The 16,538-nt window shown below is 37.3% G+C and overlaps 1 protein-coding gene across 1 annotated transcript; it reads left to right on the plus strand.

The window, feature by feature from the left end:
• The first annotated feature begins 470 nt into the window (after nucleotides 1-470).
• On the plus strand, nucleotides 471-15,318 carry miga1 (mitoguardin 1). Its single transcript, XM_039661185.2, has 16 exons — nucleotides 471-586; nucleotides 1,173-1,330; nucleotides 2,272-2,440; nucleotides 3,345-3,457; nucleotides 3,641-3,776; nucleotides 3,960-4,096; nucleotides 4,406-4,526; nucleotides 6,579-6,679; nucleotides 7,884-7,990; nucleotides 9,083-9,155; nucleotides 12,355-12,441; nucleotides 12,521-12,619; nucleotides 12,725-12,859; nucleotides 12,936-12,989; nucleotides 13,384-13,500; nucleotides 14,651-15,318. Exons 2-16 carry the CDS (start codon nucleotides 1,232-1,234, stop codon nucleotides 14,867-14,869), a joined length of 1,767 nt encoding a protein of 588 aa, XP_039517119.2. The 5' UTR covers nucleotides 471-586; nucleotides 1,173-1,231; the 3' UTR covers nucleotides 14,870-15,318.
• The last annotated feature ends 1,220 nt before the right edge of the window (nucleotides 15,319-16,538 follow it).

Below are 16,538 nucleotides of genomic sequence, written 5' to 3' on the forward strand. Positions count from 1 at the left end.
AATTTGTTTTAATCAAATTTATTTCTTTATTCATTTATATCAGTTTGTATTAATTAATTATTTATATCACGCTTCATTTATTTATTTACTTATTTTAATCCTATTTATTTATTTTTATTATTTTAAAATGTTTATTTATGTACAGTAGTTTATTTTATTCATTTTATTATTTATTTATATCAACTTGTATTTATTCATTTTAATAATTTCTGGTTATTTAATCAAATAATTGTATTTATTTATTTTATTCAAATTAAAATGTATTTACTGTATTTACGGTTTTAATGTCTAAATATAATTAATTAATTTATTATTTTTTAACAAAATGTTATTTATTTTAATATTTTTGCTTAATTAAAATTGTTTATTTATTTTTAGTTAGTTATGAAGTTTTTTCTTTTTTTTTTCTTTCTTTTTTTTTTTTTACATTTTGAAAACGTTTATTCTGAAACCTCACTGTGGCACCGGAAGTGAGTTTTAGCAGCGTCTGTTTGCCTCCTCCACACGAGCTCACATGCGCGCAGTTATCGCATCGCATTGGCTGGTAGAGGACAGACGGTGTGTCGCCGAGATAAGGCATAAAAATGTAAGCATTAACATTACCCCATGTTTGTCATGTTATACTAATATTAAAAACCCACATTAACGGCTATCACTGTCAGAATGTATGATGTTGCTGCTTGTTATTAATTTGTTTAACACAGAGTTAACCATGAGCGCCGATCGAAATATAAACCATGATAAAATGTGGGTCATTTTTTATAAAGGTCATGCTTTTTATTTATTGCCATGATCAGTGGTGCTAACATTGAATCACGCCGTTAACAAGAGCAATATTTAATTTAACCTCTATGGTCTTGATGCAAGCGTGTTTTCTTGATTCTCAATGAGCAATATTGCATGTTTTGGGCTGTTGCGTGGAAAAAGAGTTCATAATATTCAAGCAGTTATTCTCTTATGGTCAATGACCATTAGAGAATAACTGTTTTGAAATTCTTTAAAAATAACAGTGTGTGTGTGTGTGTGTGTGTGTGTGTGTCAGACTCAAGTGAACAATTAATAAGACTCTTGATAAGTGTCAGTTGAGGTTTGGCAGGTCATTTGGTCATTCCTTTTTTCCATTGGTAGATGCTGATTTAAACATATATAACACAAGTGATGTGTTTCTTCAGGTTGTATTGAAGTGGAGAAAGAGCTGCGGTTGAGACTCATCCCGAGGGATTATGGGATCATGACGGAGGACCTGTTCAGGAGCTCTCGCATGTCCATGAAGGTGGCCGCTTTGCACTTTGTGGACCTTCCACTGTCGGTTTATTACTCTCTTCCACAGGTAAACTGACCAACAGTGGACATAAATAAAGCCAGACACTTCTGTTTCACAAGCTTATTGACTTGTGCATGTCAAACTGGGCTGCGTTTCTCTAAAGCATTGATCGTAGAGTCCATTGATGGCAACTGTTCTACAATCTACTTAGACTTACCATGCTTTTTGGAAATACACATTTATTTATTTTCACAAACAAGAAAAAATTAGGGTGGGACTTGATTGTCAATGGGGAATTTATTGGCTCTTTGGCCAAGCATTGTCCATATTGATTTTGTGGTGATTTTAAAGGCGAAGTGCAAGGACTGTAAGCCAGGCATTGGTTGCTTCCCACAAACGATGTAAACAAAGTGCTTTTGTTCAACATCGGCTTATTCATTTCATTGTGTGAATTTGTGGTAATCTGTTTGTCCTAACAGCAGGAGTGTTTGGGGAAACCTGTGTGAAAACATTAGCTTTTTTGCTTTTGCTTGGATACGTGAGTTGCGTGCAATGAGCTCACTGTCGTGGATAAGCTGCTGTCAAGCTCTAAAAAAAAGGCACATAAAAGTGACACTATTTCAGTCAAGCATTGTATTTGAAGTCTTCTAAAGCCATATGACAGCTTTGTGTGACAAACAGACAAACATTTTAGTTTAAATCTCTGCCATAGCTTTCAAATCTCATTCAGGCTTGCACTTATTCAAAGTTCAAACCTAGTGTGATCAGGTCCTCTGTAATACCTTCAGAAAACAGACACTGTTTGATAGTAATATGTGTCTGTGCCTGTGATTTCTAAGATAAGATTGCTCATCATTGGATCAGATCTCTCAGGCCAAATGCCAGCCAGTCATTTCCAGTCATGTAATCCTCACTGTCACGCTGTCTGATCTCTCTGTGCCTCGAGCCGAGCGGCTTGATCCAAAGGTAAACGCTGCCTTGTGTCTCTCTGTTCCCTCTCTGAGCAGGTGAGTCTGAGCACCGGCACCAAGAAGCTCTTTGCCGCCACTGCCTTCGGCGCAGTCTCCCTCATCTTCCTCGCACGCCGCTTCAGGAGGAGGAAGGGCAAGAAAAATGCCAGTTCGCCTGCAGAGCAGGAAACATTTCAATTCCTCACTTCTGTCCCTATGAAAAAAGGTAAAAACATATAATAAAAACAGCTTTTTAAAAATTTGAATAATATTTCAAAATATTAATCTTTTCGCTTTTTGAACAAAAAATAAATATATACTGTATATATATTATAACAAATGTATAACTTTGAAAAAAAATTATAATTTGTTTTCTAAACACAAATTTGCTTTATTTTTTTTATTTCAACCATTTTTTTTTTTTTGAAAAATGTGTCTGTGTGTAAATAAATTTAATTATAATTCAAATTATCTTAAGGATAAAAAAATCTAACTTAGCTAATGCTGTAAAATATATGGGGAGCCCTTGAATTAAAAATTTGAATAATAAAATTTAATAATAAAATTTGAATAATATTTCTAAATATTATATTAACAAATTATATATAATATTATATTGTTTATATTAATAAACAATAATATTAACAAAATATTATACAATATTATATTAATATATATATATATATATATATATATATATTACATATATATATTACACACATATATATATAGATATACTGTATATATTACATATATATTATATAACAAATTTATAACTTTGAACAAATAAAACATTTATAATTTATGAACTAAACACAAATTTGCTTTATTTTATTTTTTTTTTAAAGTAATGTGTAATCAAGAACTCCACATATAGTACAATTACAATTAGAGCCCAAATTATTAAATTCAGTTGCTATTTAATAATAATAATAATCAATGCTCAAAAAAAAAAAAAAGTAATGTTGCACATAAGGCAGGTATTAACTTCTGAATCTAATTATAAAGTTGACATGAAAATTACAAATTTGTTTGGTTCGGGACGAATACATGTACCGTTACACCCCTAAAATATTCTTATAGATATAATAGAATATATTATGTAATTGTTGTTCTCTCTTTTATTTCAGAGATTGACTATCAACATCTGCCTCTGAACTCAAAGAGCTGCTACTCATGGAATGTGGTTTCCAATGGTGGCCTGTACGGCAAGCTTTCGGGCTCCCTGCAAAGCCTGGCCTCGGTAAGCAACTTTTTTATACTCCTCTTTAGATAGATAGATAGATAGATACATAGATACATACCTGTGACTTCAACAGCACATGCTACACCAAAAATGCCATTGACAAAAAGGTAGTCTTGTGAAATGTGTGCCTTTTGGCATTAGTGCGCCATTGAGATGTTGAGATGTCACATGTTTTCACAGGGGAGGAGCAGGCACTCCTCCAGTAACTCCACCTGTGCTAATGACTCCAGCTGCTGGGACGGGGCAGGAGATGAGGGTGACGTCTGTAATTTGCTCAACATCCCTGTTGCCACTCCAGAGAATCTCTACCTGATGGGTAAAAACCAACACACATTCAGAATTGATGCATCCTCTCCCCTCAGCCTCATAAAGGCCCATGTATACTCACGGCAGAGTTCTTTAAAAGTTCAAAATGCTATTGCAGCGGTATACTTTTAGCGAACACGTAGTATTTGCAGATGAATACTGGTTGAATAGACATATGTGTGTCCTCTCACAGGAATGGAGTTGTTCGAGGAGGCCCTGCGGCGCTGGGAACAAGCGCTGACATTCCGCAGCAGGCAAGCGGAGGATGAGGACAGCTGTGCGTCGGTCAAGCTGGGAGCTGGAGATGCCATTGCAGAAGAAAGCATGGAGGTATTACTCCCCAACCACTGTAGGCCTCAGTAGGGACACTTTAATTCATTTAGCTGACGCTTTTATCCAAATCGACTTACAATTACTATATATGTCAGAGGTCGCACGCCTCTGGATCAACTAGGGGTTAAATATCTTGCTCAGGGACACATTGGTGTCTCACAGAGGATTCAAATTTTTACTAATGCTTATTTAAAAACACAAATAATTTGAAAACAATGTTAATGTACAGTTTACTCAGTCATTTTTCCTTAGCTGAAACTCTGTTACATAAAACGTAATATACTAATAATATTGACTGTTTATTAGGACATCATCAGTGCAGATTTCATCCAAAAGCTGGAGTCTCTGCTACAGAGAGCCTATCGGCTTCAGGAGGAGTTTGAGGGAGCGCTGGGAATGACAGACCCTTCAACATGTCCTAGTAACGGTGAGTGTTACACTAAAGACTGTCATGTTAAGTTAATACATATCTGTGTAACATTTATTTCTGGGCTTGACTCTGTTATGCATTGCTGTACTGCAAAAATGGATTTTTTTTATTTGTGCATGACATGTTGATCCATTGCATAAGCAGTGCGCCTTCAGTTTTCAAGAGACCAGATTGACACAAGTAATGGGTAATGACATGTTTATTTATGTGAAGCTGCTTTAAACAATTGTAAAAAAGCGTTCAGCACACAGCATTCGATAAGTTCCGCCGCAAAATGCACGTCCATAAAGACGTCATATTTAGTAGGGCTGGGTATTGACACAAATTTCACAATTCGATTCGATTTCGATTCACAAGCTTGCAATTCGATTCGATTTCGATTCCGATTCGATTCAATATTGATTATTTTGGATATCAGTTACAATAAATGGCAAATTTTCACAAGGAAATCAAATCTCTAAACTAATGCTGTAAACTATGGGAGTTGTAGTTGTAGCCTATAGGCTTCATTAGCCTAATATGAAGGTAATAATGAACTGTTTTGTAGCTATACAAACACTTAAATTACACTTTGATTTCTTTTTATAATAAGAAGATCATATGAAATATAAACATTTAAATGGTGGCTGTCAAAAACTTGCCAGATTTATTCAAATATGCATTAAATATTGAAGAAAATTAAGATTATTATGCATATGTAATATGGTGTATATATTTAGCAAAATGCTCCTCTCTAGAGTTATTTTTTCTAGCTGACAAACGAGTTTATGTGGGTTTTCTGAGGTAAATATGACGATACATGACATTGATTAGAGACGTTTTTCCACGGTTGAAACGCTGATTGAGCGAATCACTGTGAAATGATATGGATTTCGATAAGTTGTACTCTATCTTTAACACACTTTCAGATGCTCATTCATGTTTATTTCGTGCTGTAACTGGTATTATTAAGCCGGAAGAGAGATCAGCGCTGCTGCTTCTCTTGAGCTGCGCCAGAGCGATCTCACGCCACAGCGCCAAAACGCTATTTATGTTTTTGAATTTCTAAAGACAATGGACGTAATTTGAAAATTGAGACTTTGTTTCATATCAATAGTAACAAAGGACAAAGATTATTGCGATTTTTTGGATGCGCGCAGCCGCGATACAATGTTCCATTCATTCAACTGAAACAGGATGACTAATTGATTCTTGAGATTTAAGAATCGATATCGGTTCGTAAAAGTGAGAATCGAATAATATCGAGAAATCAATATTTATTATCCAGCCCTAATATTTAGTTTTGTGTCCTTATGACTGTAAACACTAAGCGAACCAGGACTAAATGTATCATTATTTTTGGGTACAAACCAAAGAACCAAGAGAACCAAAATGCAAGTGTTGAACGCTTAGTGTAAACTTATACCTAAACTTATATTTCGAGTGTCCCGTTAACTCTTACTTTTCTGTAAAGAACCAAGATTGTCATTTATTTTCGTTTGCTGAAGTTGACAACCTTAACTGCAAGTGTAAATGGACTATGTTGACTTGGTTTTCCTAATACTGATGAAAATTTGTGACTTGCTTTCTTCCGTGGAACACAAAAGATGATTTGAAGGATGTTTCAATTACTTGATGTTTCATCCAGTGAACATCACTGGGATCCAAAACAACACAGGAGACACTGATTTTTATTGTATGATCAAAGATGCAACAACATCATTTTCTTTTTTTTTTCTTTTTTTTGAGAGAGAGCCTTAAGTTCTTCATTAAACACAGAACTGGACACAGTACATTACTGAGGCTTATATTCTGTATCTAAATAAAGAAGCTAGTCCAAAAGTTTCCTTACAACTGTTTACAGGTCTACCTCTCTTACCCACTCCCAACCTCTCAAGGCATTATACGCTCAATTCACATGCAAACCAATAGGCACGTTTGTCCTTCAATTGCATTGAGTCTCTCCATGTGACTTTGTTTATGCTGTCTGCTGTTTTGGAATTAGCCCAGTTGGTCACCCATGTGAGATAAGGGCACTTAAGTCTAATCTTCCCTCATTTCCTCTGGCAGACAAACACATGGATCTCTCCGTGCGGGAGGACTTGGAGGACACCTGTCTCAGAGATTCAATCAGCATCGCCTCGACAGATTCCTTCGTGTCTGCCGCAGAGGTGAGAGGAAAGTCTGTGTGCCAGTGTGGCGCACGCTGGACAGTTTGAACCTTCATAACGGGTCACCGTATGCCAGTCGCATCGAACAGATTTTCATTTGCTTTGAGATTCAACATGAATGTGTTTTATTTTGGGCTGTTTAGCACTCAAGTTTTCCGATCACGTTCACCATTGATATTCCATTATGTGTAGTCTGACTCTACAATCATAAAGAGTATCATACTGGTTGAGGTGCGCCCAAGCACTTGCTGTGATATTCCGCCATACAATATAGTTATCCACTTTACACTTAGTGTCACCGTCCTAGGTCGAGTCACACTACTAGTGTAACTTTCTTTAAATAGGGAAAATGTGGAGATGTTTGGTTGCTTCTCTGCTTGGCCCATAGTGAATGAACTGGGCTCGTGAAGTGCGATCAAAGTGTCTCGCGCGCGGCGCGCCAGAGCGATTGAGTGCACGCGCTGAGACGAGAGAGGTATGTATCAACTCGTCTTAGTTAAGGGAATAAGTATCCCTTTAAGTGACCCTCATTGCGATCGTCTTATTCTTAGAAGAACTGTCAAACTGGCATTTAACATTTAAGTTTGGCTTGTTATACTACTGGTTATGAATACCGATATGAAATTTTAGAGCAGTAAAGGGGGAATTGTATAAATGAAACTTCTTTACAACAAGAGATCTTATGCCAATGTCCTAGTGAATAAAATACCCTTATAAATAATTTGTTACATAGCACATGTATATGACCTATATTTCTGCGGCATTCAGTATGGGATTTTACCGAATCATTCATAGATTATGTGGGCTATTTTGAAGTCCCCCAATGGTGAAAATCAAGTTTGTAATGTTATTTCCATATTCACAGAACCGCAAATACTACCGTAAATGAGTTCCATTCAAGCTATTTTAAGGCATGATGACATTTTTTCCAAGGAAAAACTTGTGTAAAGATGAGTTTTAAGGGATAAAATTGACTACAGGGGGACTTAAAGTGGATTGACTCTTTTGTCTTCTATGGGTTTGTTAAGACAATTTGGTTACAAAATGTCCATTTAAACCTTAAAGGATTTAGTCGTGGTGCACATCCCTAGTCGACAGTCAATCTTGTTGGTGATGGTGACTGGCACCAACCTATAGAATATATTAGATGTAAAATATACACAATTTGAAAGAATTCTGCCAAAAATCTTGCAATCTTTTGCAGTTATCTGAGCACAGAGAGAGGAGTGCCCATGCACTGTGTCATCACCCCTTCTACGAGGAGGCCCTGCAGATGGTGGAGGAGGGGAAGATCTCCTGTCGAGTGCTGCGGTGAGTCCAGTATGTCAAGGAAAAGTATTTTTAAAGCACTGTACTGTTAATGAACATCGCTATACCGCACATGCTGCTGAGAGTTTAGATGAGTATATAGTGTTCTGCATGCTTTCCTCGAAATAATAACACAATAAACACAAAACAAAAATGCCAGTGGTGAAAAAACAGCAGTTAAGAAAGCGGCTGTTCTTAGGGATGTAGACTAGCCTAACTTCGTCATACTCGTATTCTGTCTGAGACCGCTCCGTAGGGCTTTGATTATGAGGCGTGTCTGAACCAGGAAAAAAAAAAAACCTCTGCACTCAATTGGATAGTCGGTAAACCTACAACCAATCAGAGCAAAGCAGTAATTCAACAACTTTGCATAGCATAGTTGTCAACAACAGAAGAATTTACTTATTTTAGAAGTAAAATAACGAGTGTTGCTTCTTTCACTTGGTCCTTCATGAGTGCGACCAAAGGAGAAACCACAAAGACCACAGGCTTTTCATTACATCCCATCTTCTTAACTTAGCGACCGTCAGAGCCAGCTGATAAGTTACATTACATGGTTGTCCCAAACGTTTCTTGTCTGATCATAATTACTCCTCAATGGATCGAGTCCAGACCGAACTTCCCGAGCAAAAAATGTTGTGGGCAGAGTTCGGGCTGGCATCCAGGCTAGATGTGGACATGTTTGCACCAGCTCTCCACTATTCACCACTCCATTTAAGTCACATTTATTTATACAGCACTTTGTACAATTGATTGCTGTAACGCAAGCAGATTTACAGTATTAAACATGAAAAAAATGTCACTTTCAATTAGAAATTACAACTTTACAAAGCAGGTCTCCAGTATGTTCATGTTTTTACTCACATGTGGCCTGAAGGATTTCTGTGTCAAATCCCTGGAGCTACACCTACCTATATTAAGTAATCGCTACAGATCTATGGTAGTTGGAAAGTTTGTTTTTGGCAAGCTGTTGCGAACCTCAAATCTTTTAGTGATCAGATCTGTTTCAAAAATCAGCATGTTTCTGCAAATATTTCTTGTTTTATGCAGCAGACTGTGTTGTTCATTGATAATCTTCTTTTTTTTTTAAATCAGAACAGAAATGCTTGAATGCCTTGGAGACACTGACTTCCTGGCGAAACTGCACTGTATACGGCAGGCGTGTCAGGTAAACGACTCCTTTCTCATGTCCTGAATACAAAACTCAGCTTTGTTGGTTTTAGTCCATTGACTACTAGGCACTATTTTTTTTTTTTTTTTTTTGGACTACCTGTTTTTAATGTGAACAGGCAGTGGTTCTATTTAAAACATTTAATTATTAAATGTTGTGAACTTCATAGTTTTGGACAATTTTAGAATTTCTATCAAACATCTAGGAAGCCCTGAAGCGAAACATAAAAAAAAATCTAGCATTTCGAGATTAAAGTTGAAATGTTTCGAGATTAAGGTCGAAACGTTTCGAGAAGTGTGTGCATTCATAACAGTGCGCGTCCACTGGCTCAGAGTGCCTGTCTGCGTGTGTGTGTGTGTAAAGCAATGCACTTGTGAAGTCGAACTGCCATGGATCAACACAAAATAGTAGCTTTTTACTTTTATCTGGGCTTTCAACAAAAATCTATACAGGTTCTAATCTACCAACAACAATTACCACGGCGGTGCCAATAGACAAGCGCACAGACTCCGCCAGAGTAGGTATCACAATCTGGTCCAAACTTTATGTGGCGGTGTTTTCGTGCTGGTCTAGGCAACACTATCTGGGTCAAGAACACAACAGTTAACCGCTCTGTCTCCCTCTTCACCGTAAATACGTTCTGGATACATTTTAAGTGCATCATTCTGTATCCAATCATTTGGCCGGATCCTGTGATTTCCTCAGATTTAATAACCTCTAATGCTGGTTAGGAGAGCTTCTCTGATATTATTGTAAAGCGCTTTGAGTGTAGGCCTAGTAGAGATATGAAAGCGCTATATAAATGATTCATTCATTCATCCATTCATAAAGCTGGATACTTCCATCCAGTCTGAAAAGTGTTTTCTGGGTTGGTTTTTCTAGGCTAAAGTCTATTCAGTGTGTCTTATAACATCTTATATTGGTAGCCTAATGCTGGTAGATTGGCACCTGTTGAATTTCCTTTTGTTGAAACAAAACACACACACACACACACACAGTGTGAAACACTTGCTATGCACCATTTTGAATGCCTGTGTGTGCGGCAATGTGAAACAAGGGCAAGCACACACGCGACTTCTACGGAAGACTGTTCTCGTACTTTAGAAATATTCTGACTTTAATCTCGAAATTTTTCGACTTTAATCTCCAATTTTTTTTTACTTCTACTGAAGACTGTTCTCGTACTCTCGAAATATCCTGACTTTAATCTCGAAATTTTTCGACTTCTACGGAAGACTGTTCTCGTACTCTCGAAATATTCCGACTTTAATCTCGTAATTTTTCAACTTTAATCTCGAAAGTTTTCGCCTTCTACGGAAGACTGTTCTCGTACTCTCGAAATATCCTGACTTTAATCTCGAAATTTTTCGACTTCTACGGAAGACTGTTCTCGTACTCTCGAAATATTCCGACTTTAATCTCGTAATTTTTCAACTTTAATCTCAAAATTTTTCGACTTCTTTGGAAGACTGTTCTCGTACTCTCAAAATATTCCGACTTTAATCTCGTAATTTTTCGACTTCTACGGAAGACTGTTCGCATACTCTCGAAATATTCCGACTTTAATCTCGTAATTTTTCAACTTTAATCTCGAAAGTTTTCGCCTTCTACGGAAGACTGTTCTCGTACTCTCGAAATATTCGGACTTTAATCTCGAAATTTTTCGCCTTCTACGGAAGACTGTTCTCGTACTCTCGAAATATCCTGACTTTAATCTCGAAATTTTTCGACTTCTACGGAAGACTGTTCGCGTACTCTCGAAATATTCCGACTTTAATCTCGTAATTTTTCAACTTTAATCTCGAAAGTTTTCGCCTTCTACGGAAGACTGTTCTCGTACTCTCGCAATATTCTGACTTTAATCTCGAAATTTTTCGCCTTCTACGGAAGACTGTTCTCGTACTCTCGAAATATCCTGACTTTAATCTCGAAATTTTTCGACTTCTACGGAAGACTGTTCTCGTACTCTCGAAATATTCCGACTTTAATCTCGTAATTTTTCAACTTTAATCTCAAAATTTTTAGACTTCTTTGGAAGACTGTTCTCGTACTCTCGAAATATCCTGACTTTAATCTCGAAATTTTTCGACTTCTACGGAAGACTGTTCGCATACTCTCGAAATATTCCGACTTTAATCTCGTAATTTTTCAACTTTAATCTCGAAAGTTTTCGCCTTCTACGGAAGACTGTTCTCGTACTCTCGAAATATTCGGACTTTAATCTCGAAATTTTTCGCCTTCTACGGAAGACTGTTCTCGTACTCTCGAAATATCCTGACTTTAATCTCGAAATTTTTCGACTTCTACGGAAGACTGTTCTCGTACTCTCAAAATATTCCGACTTTAATCTCAACATTTTTCGACTTTAATCTCGTAATTTTTCGACTTTAATCTCGAAATGCTATATATATATATATATATATATATATATATATATTTTACGCTGTGGTTCAGGGCTTCCGTAAACATCAAACTGAAAGACTGTATTTTTCATTGTAATGTCGCAATGTGTTTAATTCTTTTTTATCATTTTTTTGCCATGAATATAGCCTGTGATTAATTCTGTGGGGTTTATTGCATTTGTTTGTTTCATGTGTTCAATTGACAGACCTAAATAAAAAAATCAGTTCAAGTGAATGGTCTTGCATGGGGCAGAGTCTTGGGGTGTGTTCACACTTGTTCGGTTTGTTTGGTCCGGACCAAAAAAAAATGTAGTCTTGGTCTGCTTAGCATTCACATTGCCATTTTTTACACTGAACCTAAAGATTCTGAACCCAAAGGCATAGCGATATGTTCACAACCTTATTGGTTGTCTTTTATGGTTGAGCATTCTGTCTTTTGACATCACTTCAAGTTTTTGGCGTGTTTGGATGTTTTTGATCAGTGTTGCGTTCATATTTCAAACCTCACCAGACTTCGTTTAGAAGTGGACAGAAATTCATCTTTTTTTGCTGCACCAGGGTTCAGCGTTCAAATGAACTGCACTAACAGAGCAATCGCACCAGGGTTCATTTTAATCGAAACAAACATGCCAAGTGTGAACGCACCCTTAAGTAGTCTGCGGGACACTTCTTCCTATGGTCTTGTGCACTTCACTGACATGTGCACGTGGTAGCCATTCACAAGTCAACAAGACTGCAAGTGTCCTCAAAATGTGTGGGTAAATTTTTGAACCGTATCCTTTATTTTGATTCAGGTAATCTTATGTGAAAGAGCAACTAGAGCATTTCTGGCTGACACAGGAAAGAGGATATTGTCTTCAATAATTACTAAAGCAAGGAAGGTGAGTGTCCTTTCTGTTTCGTGTGATCACATATGAACATATTCCCCAACCTAACACACCTGTGTTGTGTGGTTTGCAGAGCCCAAAGAGGTTTGAGGAGGTGTTCGAAGAAATGATCTGCTTCATGGAGCAAACAGACCACTGGGAGAACACAGAAGTTGAGCTTTCTGCAAGAGGGGTGAGAGATCTCATTTTGATACAGATTCAAGACCTGTCCTGAAAATACATCTTCAAACACACGATCTTGATTAAGAAGGTTTTTTATGTTTTGTTTTCTCTTCAGGTTAAACATCTCAACTTCTATGACATCGTTCTTGACTTTATTCTTATGGATTCATTTGAGGATCTTGAGAATCCACCAGTCTCAATCCAAAATGTGGTGAACAATCGTTGGCTCAACAACTCCTTCAAAGAGACGGTGTGTACAGAATTTCTAACATTTGATCAATTTCAATTACATAATTATATGTCATAACTTTATTTGACCTTCATAGGCTGTTGCATCAAGTTGTTGGTCCGTTCTGAAGCAGAAGAGACAACATATGAAGGTATTGTTGAGATGTGCAACCAGGATGTCAAGGCCCACAGTTTGGCTTGAAACGCATCTCTCTTTTTTCTTTTTGCATAAATTCAGTGTCAATCTAAATTGTAAGATCTTATACTTCCCAGCCCAAAAAAGTCATTGTTTGGATTGATTGGATCATTATTGCATATGTTTGGAAACCGTTCTTCTAAACCTAATTGATTAAGTGTGACAATCATGTCGGAAAACAAATCATGGCCATATTCCAGGATCACAATTTCAAGATTCAAGTCTTTCTGTGAAACAATGGTTGGGAGGAGTATGAAAAATCATTTCCACACAGGAGTCCAGACCATAAATTCATTGAAAGTCTTTGGGATGTGCGGGAGACAATTCAAGACTTTATTGTGTGTGCTCAGGTTCAAGATGGCTTCATTGCACATTTCTATGCAGTGTGTGAACACATAAGTCCGGTCTTGGCTTGGGGGTTTCTAGGTCCCAAAAATTCCCTGCACGATTTCTGCGGCTTCTTCAAGGTAATGTGTAATTTGATGACCTCTTTATCCTAAAGCAAGTCAGTCTCAAATGGTATGCCAACATATACTGACCACCTGTGTCACCACATTTAATAGCAAAATGACATTTATTTGAATGATAAAATTGATAGAGCAGGGTTCTCTGGTCTATTCTTGGAGATCCTCTTAGAGCATGTCCCATAATGTACACTAAATTGGGAAGAACTGGTGAAAATACACCAGATCGAGTATCTTCTATGCACAACATGACATCATAACTTTTGCATAAAATGTAGATCTACATCTGGGAAGCGATATATTTTTTTTTCCTAGGATGGTAGGGGAAGACTCATAAATGGTATTAACCCCAGTGACGGGCAGGTTTAGGGACGGGGTTGGGGTAGGTCATATTTATATATATATATATACATACAGTAACGTTAAGTCAACGGCGTTCATAAACATGCTGAAAAGCGATTATGCGTGTTGATAGCACGACAAAAATGGAAATACGAATTGACGTGTCATACATACGCCATTTCATGAGATCAGTCTGCTATGCAACTAGCAGGAATCAGGCATTGCACACTTCCTAGCTAGAACTTTTTGATGCATTTGCCAAGTTTCGTGGCATTCAATCTTTGACATATCCAAGAGTTGCACTGGATTAAACTTACACTTTTGAGTTTGCTGATGGAATATGGAAAAATTGTAATGCATCTGCTAACAACTACGGCTGCGTTTACACTGGCACAAACATCCAATCGTTTACTCGCATCTGACACAGATTGGAAATTATGAAATTAATGGGTTAGATGAGAGGCATCAAAAATGTGTAGTTGGTATACAGGACCATGGCCCTCCAAGAGCAGGATTGGACACCCTTGGATAAATTATTATTGTAGCTTTTTCTCCAAGTAGGTTAGGGGTCCTCAAATCTGGTCCTGGAGGTCCACTGCCCTGCAGAGTTTAGCTCAAACCCAGAGCAAACTCCCCAAGCTGTAATTTTCTAATAAAGCCGAACACCCTTGATTATCTTGCTCAGGCATCTGATTAGGGGTGGATTAAACTATGCTGGGCCAAATTTAAAACTGATGATCAGGGGGTTCAGGATCACTGATGTTCATGTGAGACTACCAAAGTATAACTAGGTTTATCTTTTGCCCCATAGGAGCAAGTGCTGTTCTTCCTGAAGGACATCTTTGACCTGGATAAAGTGCGATACTCTAGTCTGGACACACTGTCTGAGGATGTCCTGCACCTGCTTCACCGACGCTCAGAGCTGCTGCTGGCCTACCTGGGCACCGACATGATCCGCCACCTAAACGGCTGTAGTGGCACACCTTTGCACCTGGTACACAGTGCTTTACTGGAGGCACAGGTTCAGTGAGCTACAGCTGTACGTCACATCCGTGTTCTTACCTACCATTGCTGAGTCCAGCACACATCAATATTAGTGCCATTTCAATGCAGTGTAAAGTTTGTGTATTTAAATGGATTTAAAAAAAAAAAAAAGGACAGATGCATTAGGGTTTTTTTGTTTGTTTTTTATATGCCTTTGTGTTCAAGTAGTAAATTTGTCTATTAGTTAACTTGCACAATGAATTATCAGGTCCTTGATGTTTTAAGACTGAAGCTTTATTGGAAGTATTGTGATAGCTTTATTTGTTTTACTGTACGTCACTTTAAAGAAACTAATGTTCAACACTAGCAATTAATGTGTACATTCTTTGTTGATTTTGTGACTGTAATTCATTACATGTCCATATTAAGCCAGTATAAATGTACTGTATAAAGGAACACTGAAATCACTATGAGAAATAAAAAACCTTAACCATTCTTAATGATTACAATTTTATTGATGACAGTGGCAACAATCTTCAACATTTCAGACCAACAATTCTCAGCAAAAACTCAAAAAGTACATTCAACAGCTTTAACAGTTCATGATAGCTTGTTTTACCTCAAAGGCATGCTCCAAATTTCTCAGCTAGCCTCCGATTTTCTCTTCGTTTTTAGACCCCCGCGAATTCTGTTGTGAACAGTTTGCTCAAAGGAAAGCACATCTTGCATGCATACAAAAAGATATGCAGCAATGGACAAAGACTAAGTAACTGAAACCAGTCTATTAAAAAGAAAAGAAAAAAAGTTCCTGGTCTGGTCATGGTCCACATGTACAGCATTGATCAGCACATTAAATCCCTACACTTATCAACAAAAGGCAAAGCATGTACTCGAACATTTCATAGAACCATTAGTCAACCAATAATACAGAAACATATGGCTACATTTCTATAATCAAATCTAACTGGCATCACCCTAAACTAACAGAAACATTGACTTAGCAATGACAGATTCCTCATGGTACATATTTTTACCTTATAATTGGAGCCCTTGAACGGTCTACGTTCAGCAGAGGGACAGACTCAAAGGACTCCTCCTTACGGACAAACTAGGACCTGATTCTACGAACTACGCCTGCAGCATCTTCAACACTGTGAGTGAGAATGAAGGCAGCAATGTGGGACAAACATTAGCACTACAGAGGGGCATCAAGAAAGCTTGCAAACCAATGAAACATGAGCATACATACAGTATACGTCAGTTATCAGAGAGTGCATTCATAGGACTAGCTCTGCATCATTTCGCATCTGCATGCACTTTATGACAGTAGAACAAGACCACGCTTAACAGACTTACCAGGAAGCTAACAAATCGGCAATCAAATTTAAAAAAAATATATCACATTGGGTTCATTTAGAAAAGCATAACAATCCTAGTTAAAGATAGTCAACAGAGGAAAAACATTGTTTTTTTTTTGTTTGAGCTACAAGTCAATGCCATGCAATTCATATGGACAAAAACATACTTCCAGCAGATCTGAATTCCAACATTTGTGGCGTACGCCAGTCTATTTACTACAAGAGGCATCCTTGAATTGAAAAGGCGGCACATATTGACCTCTGTATCAAATGAGTGAAAAGCATTACACTAGATCACAGGTTCAATTGCTTTGATTTTTTTTTAGGATACTCTTACCTGTGTTATTGCTGCAGAAC

Source organism: Pimephales promelas, chromosome 5, assembly GCF_988280905.1.
Source record: "Pimephales promelas chromosome 5, fPimPro1.hap1.1, whole genome shotgun sequence".
In the NCBI taxonomy this organism is placed as follows: Eukaryota; Metazoa; Chordata; class Actinopteri; order Cypriniformes; family Leuciscidae; genus Pimephales; species Pimephales promelas.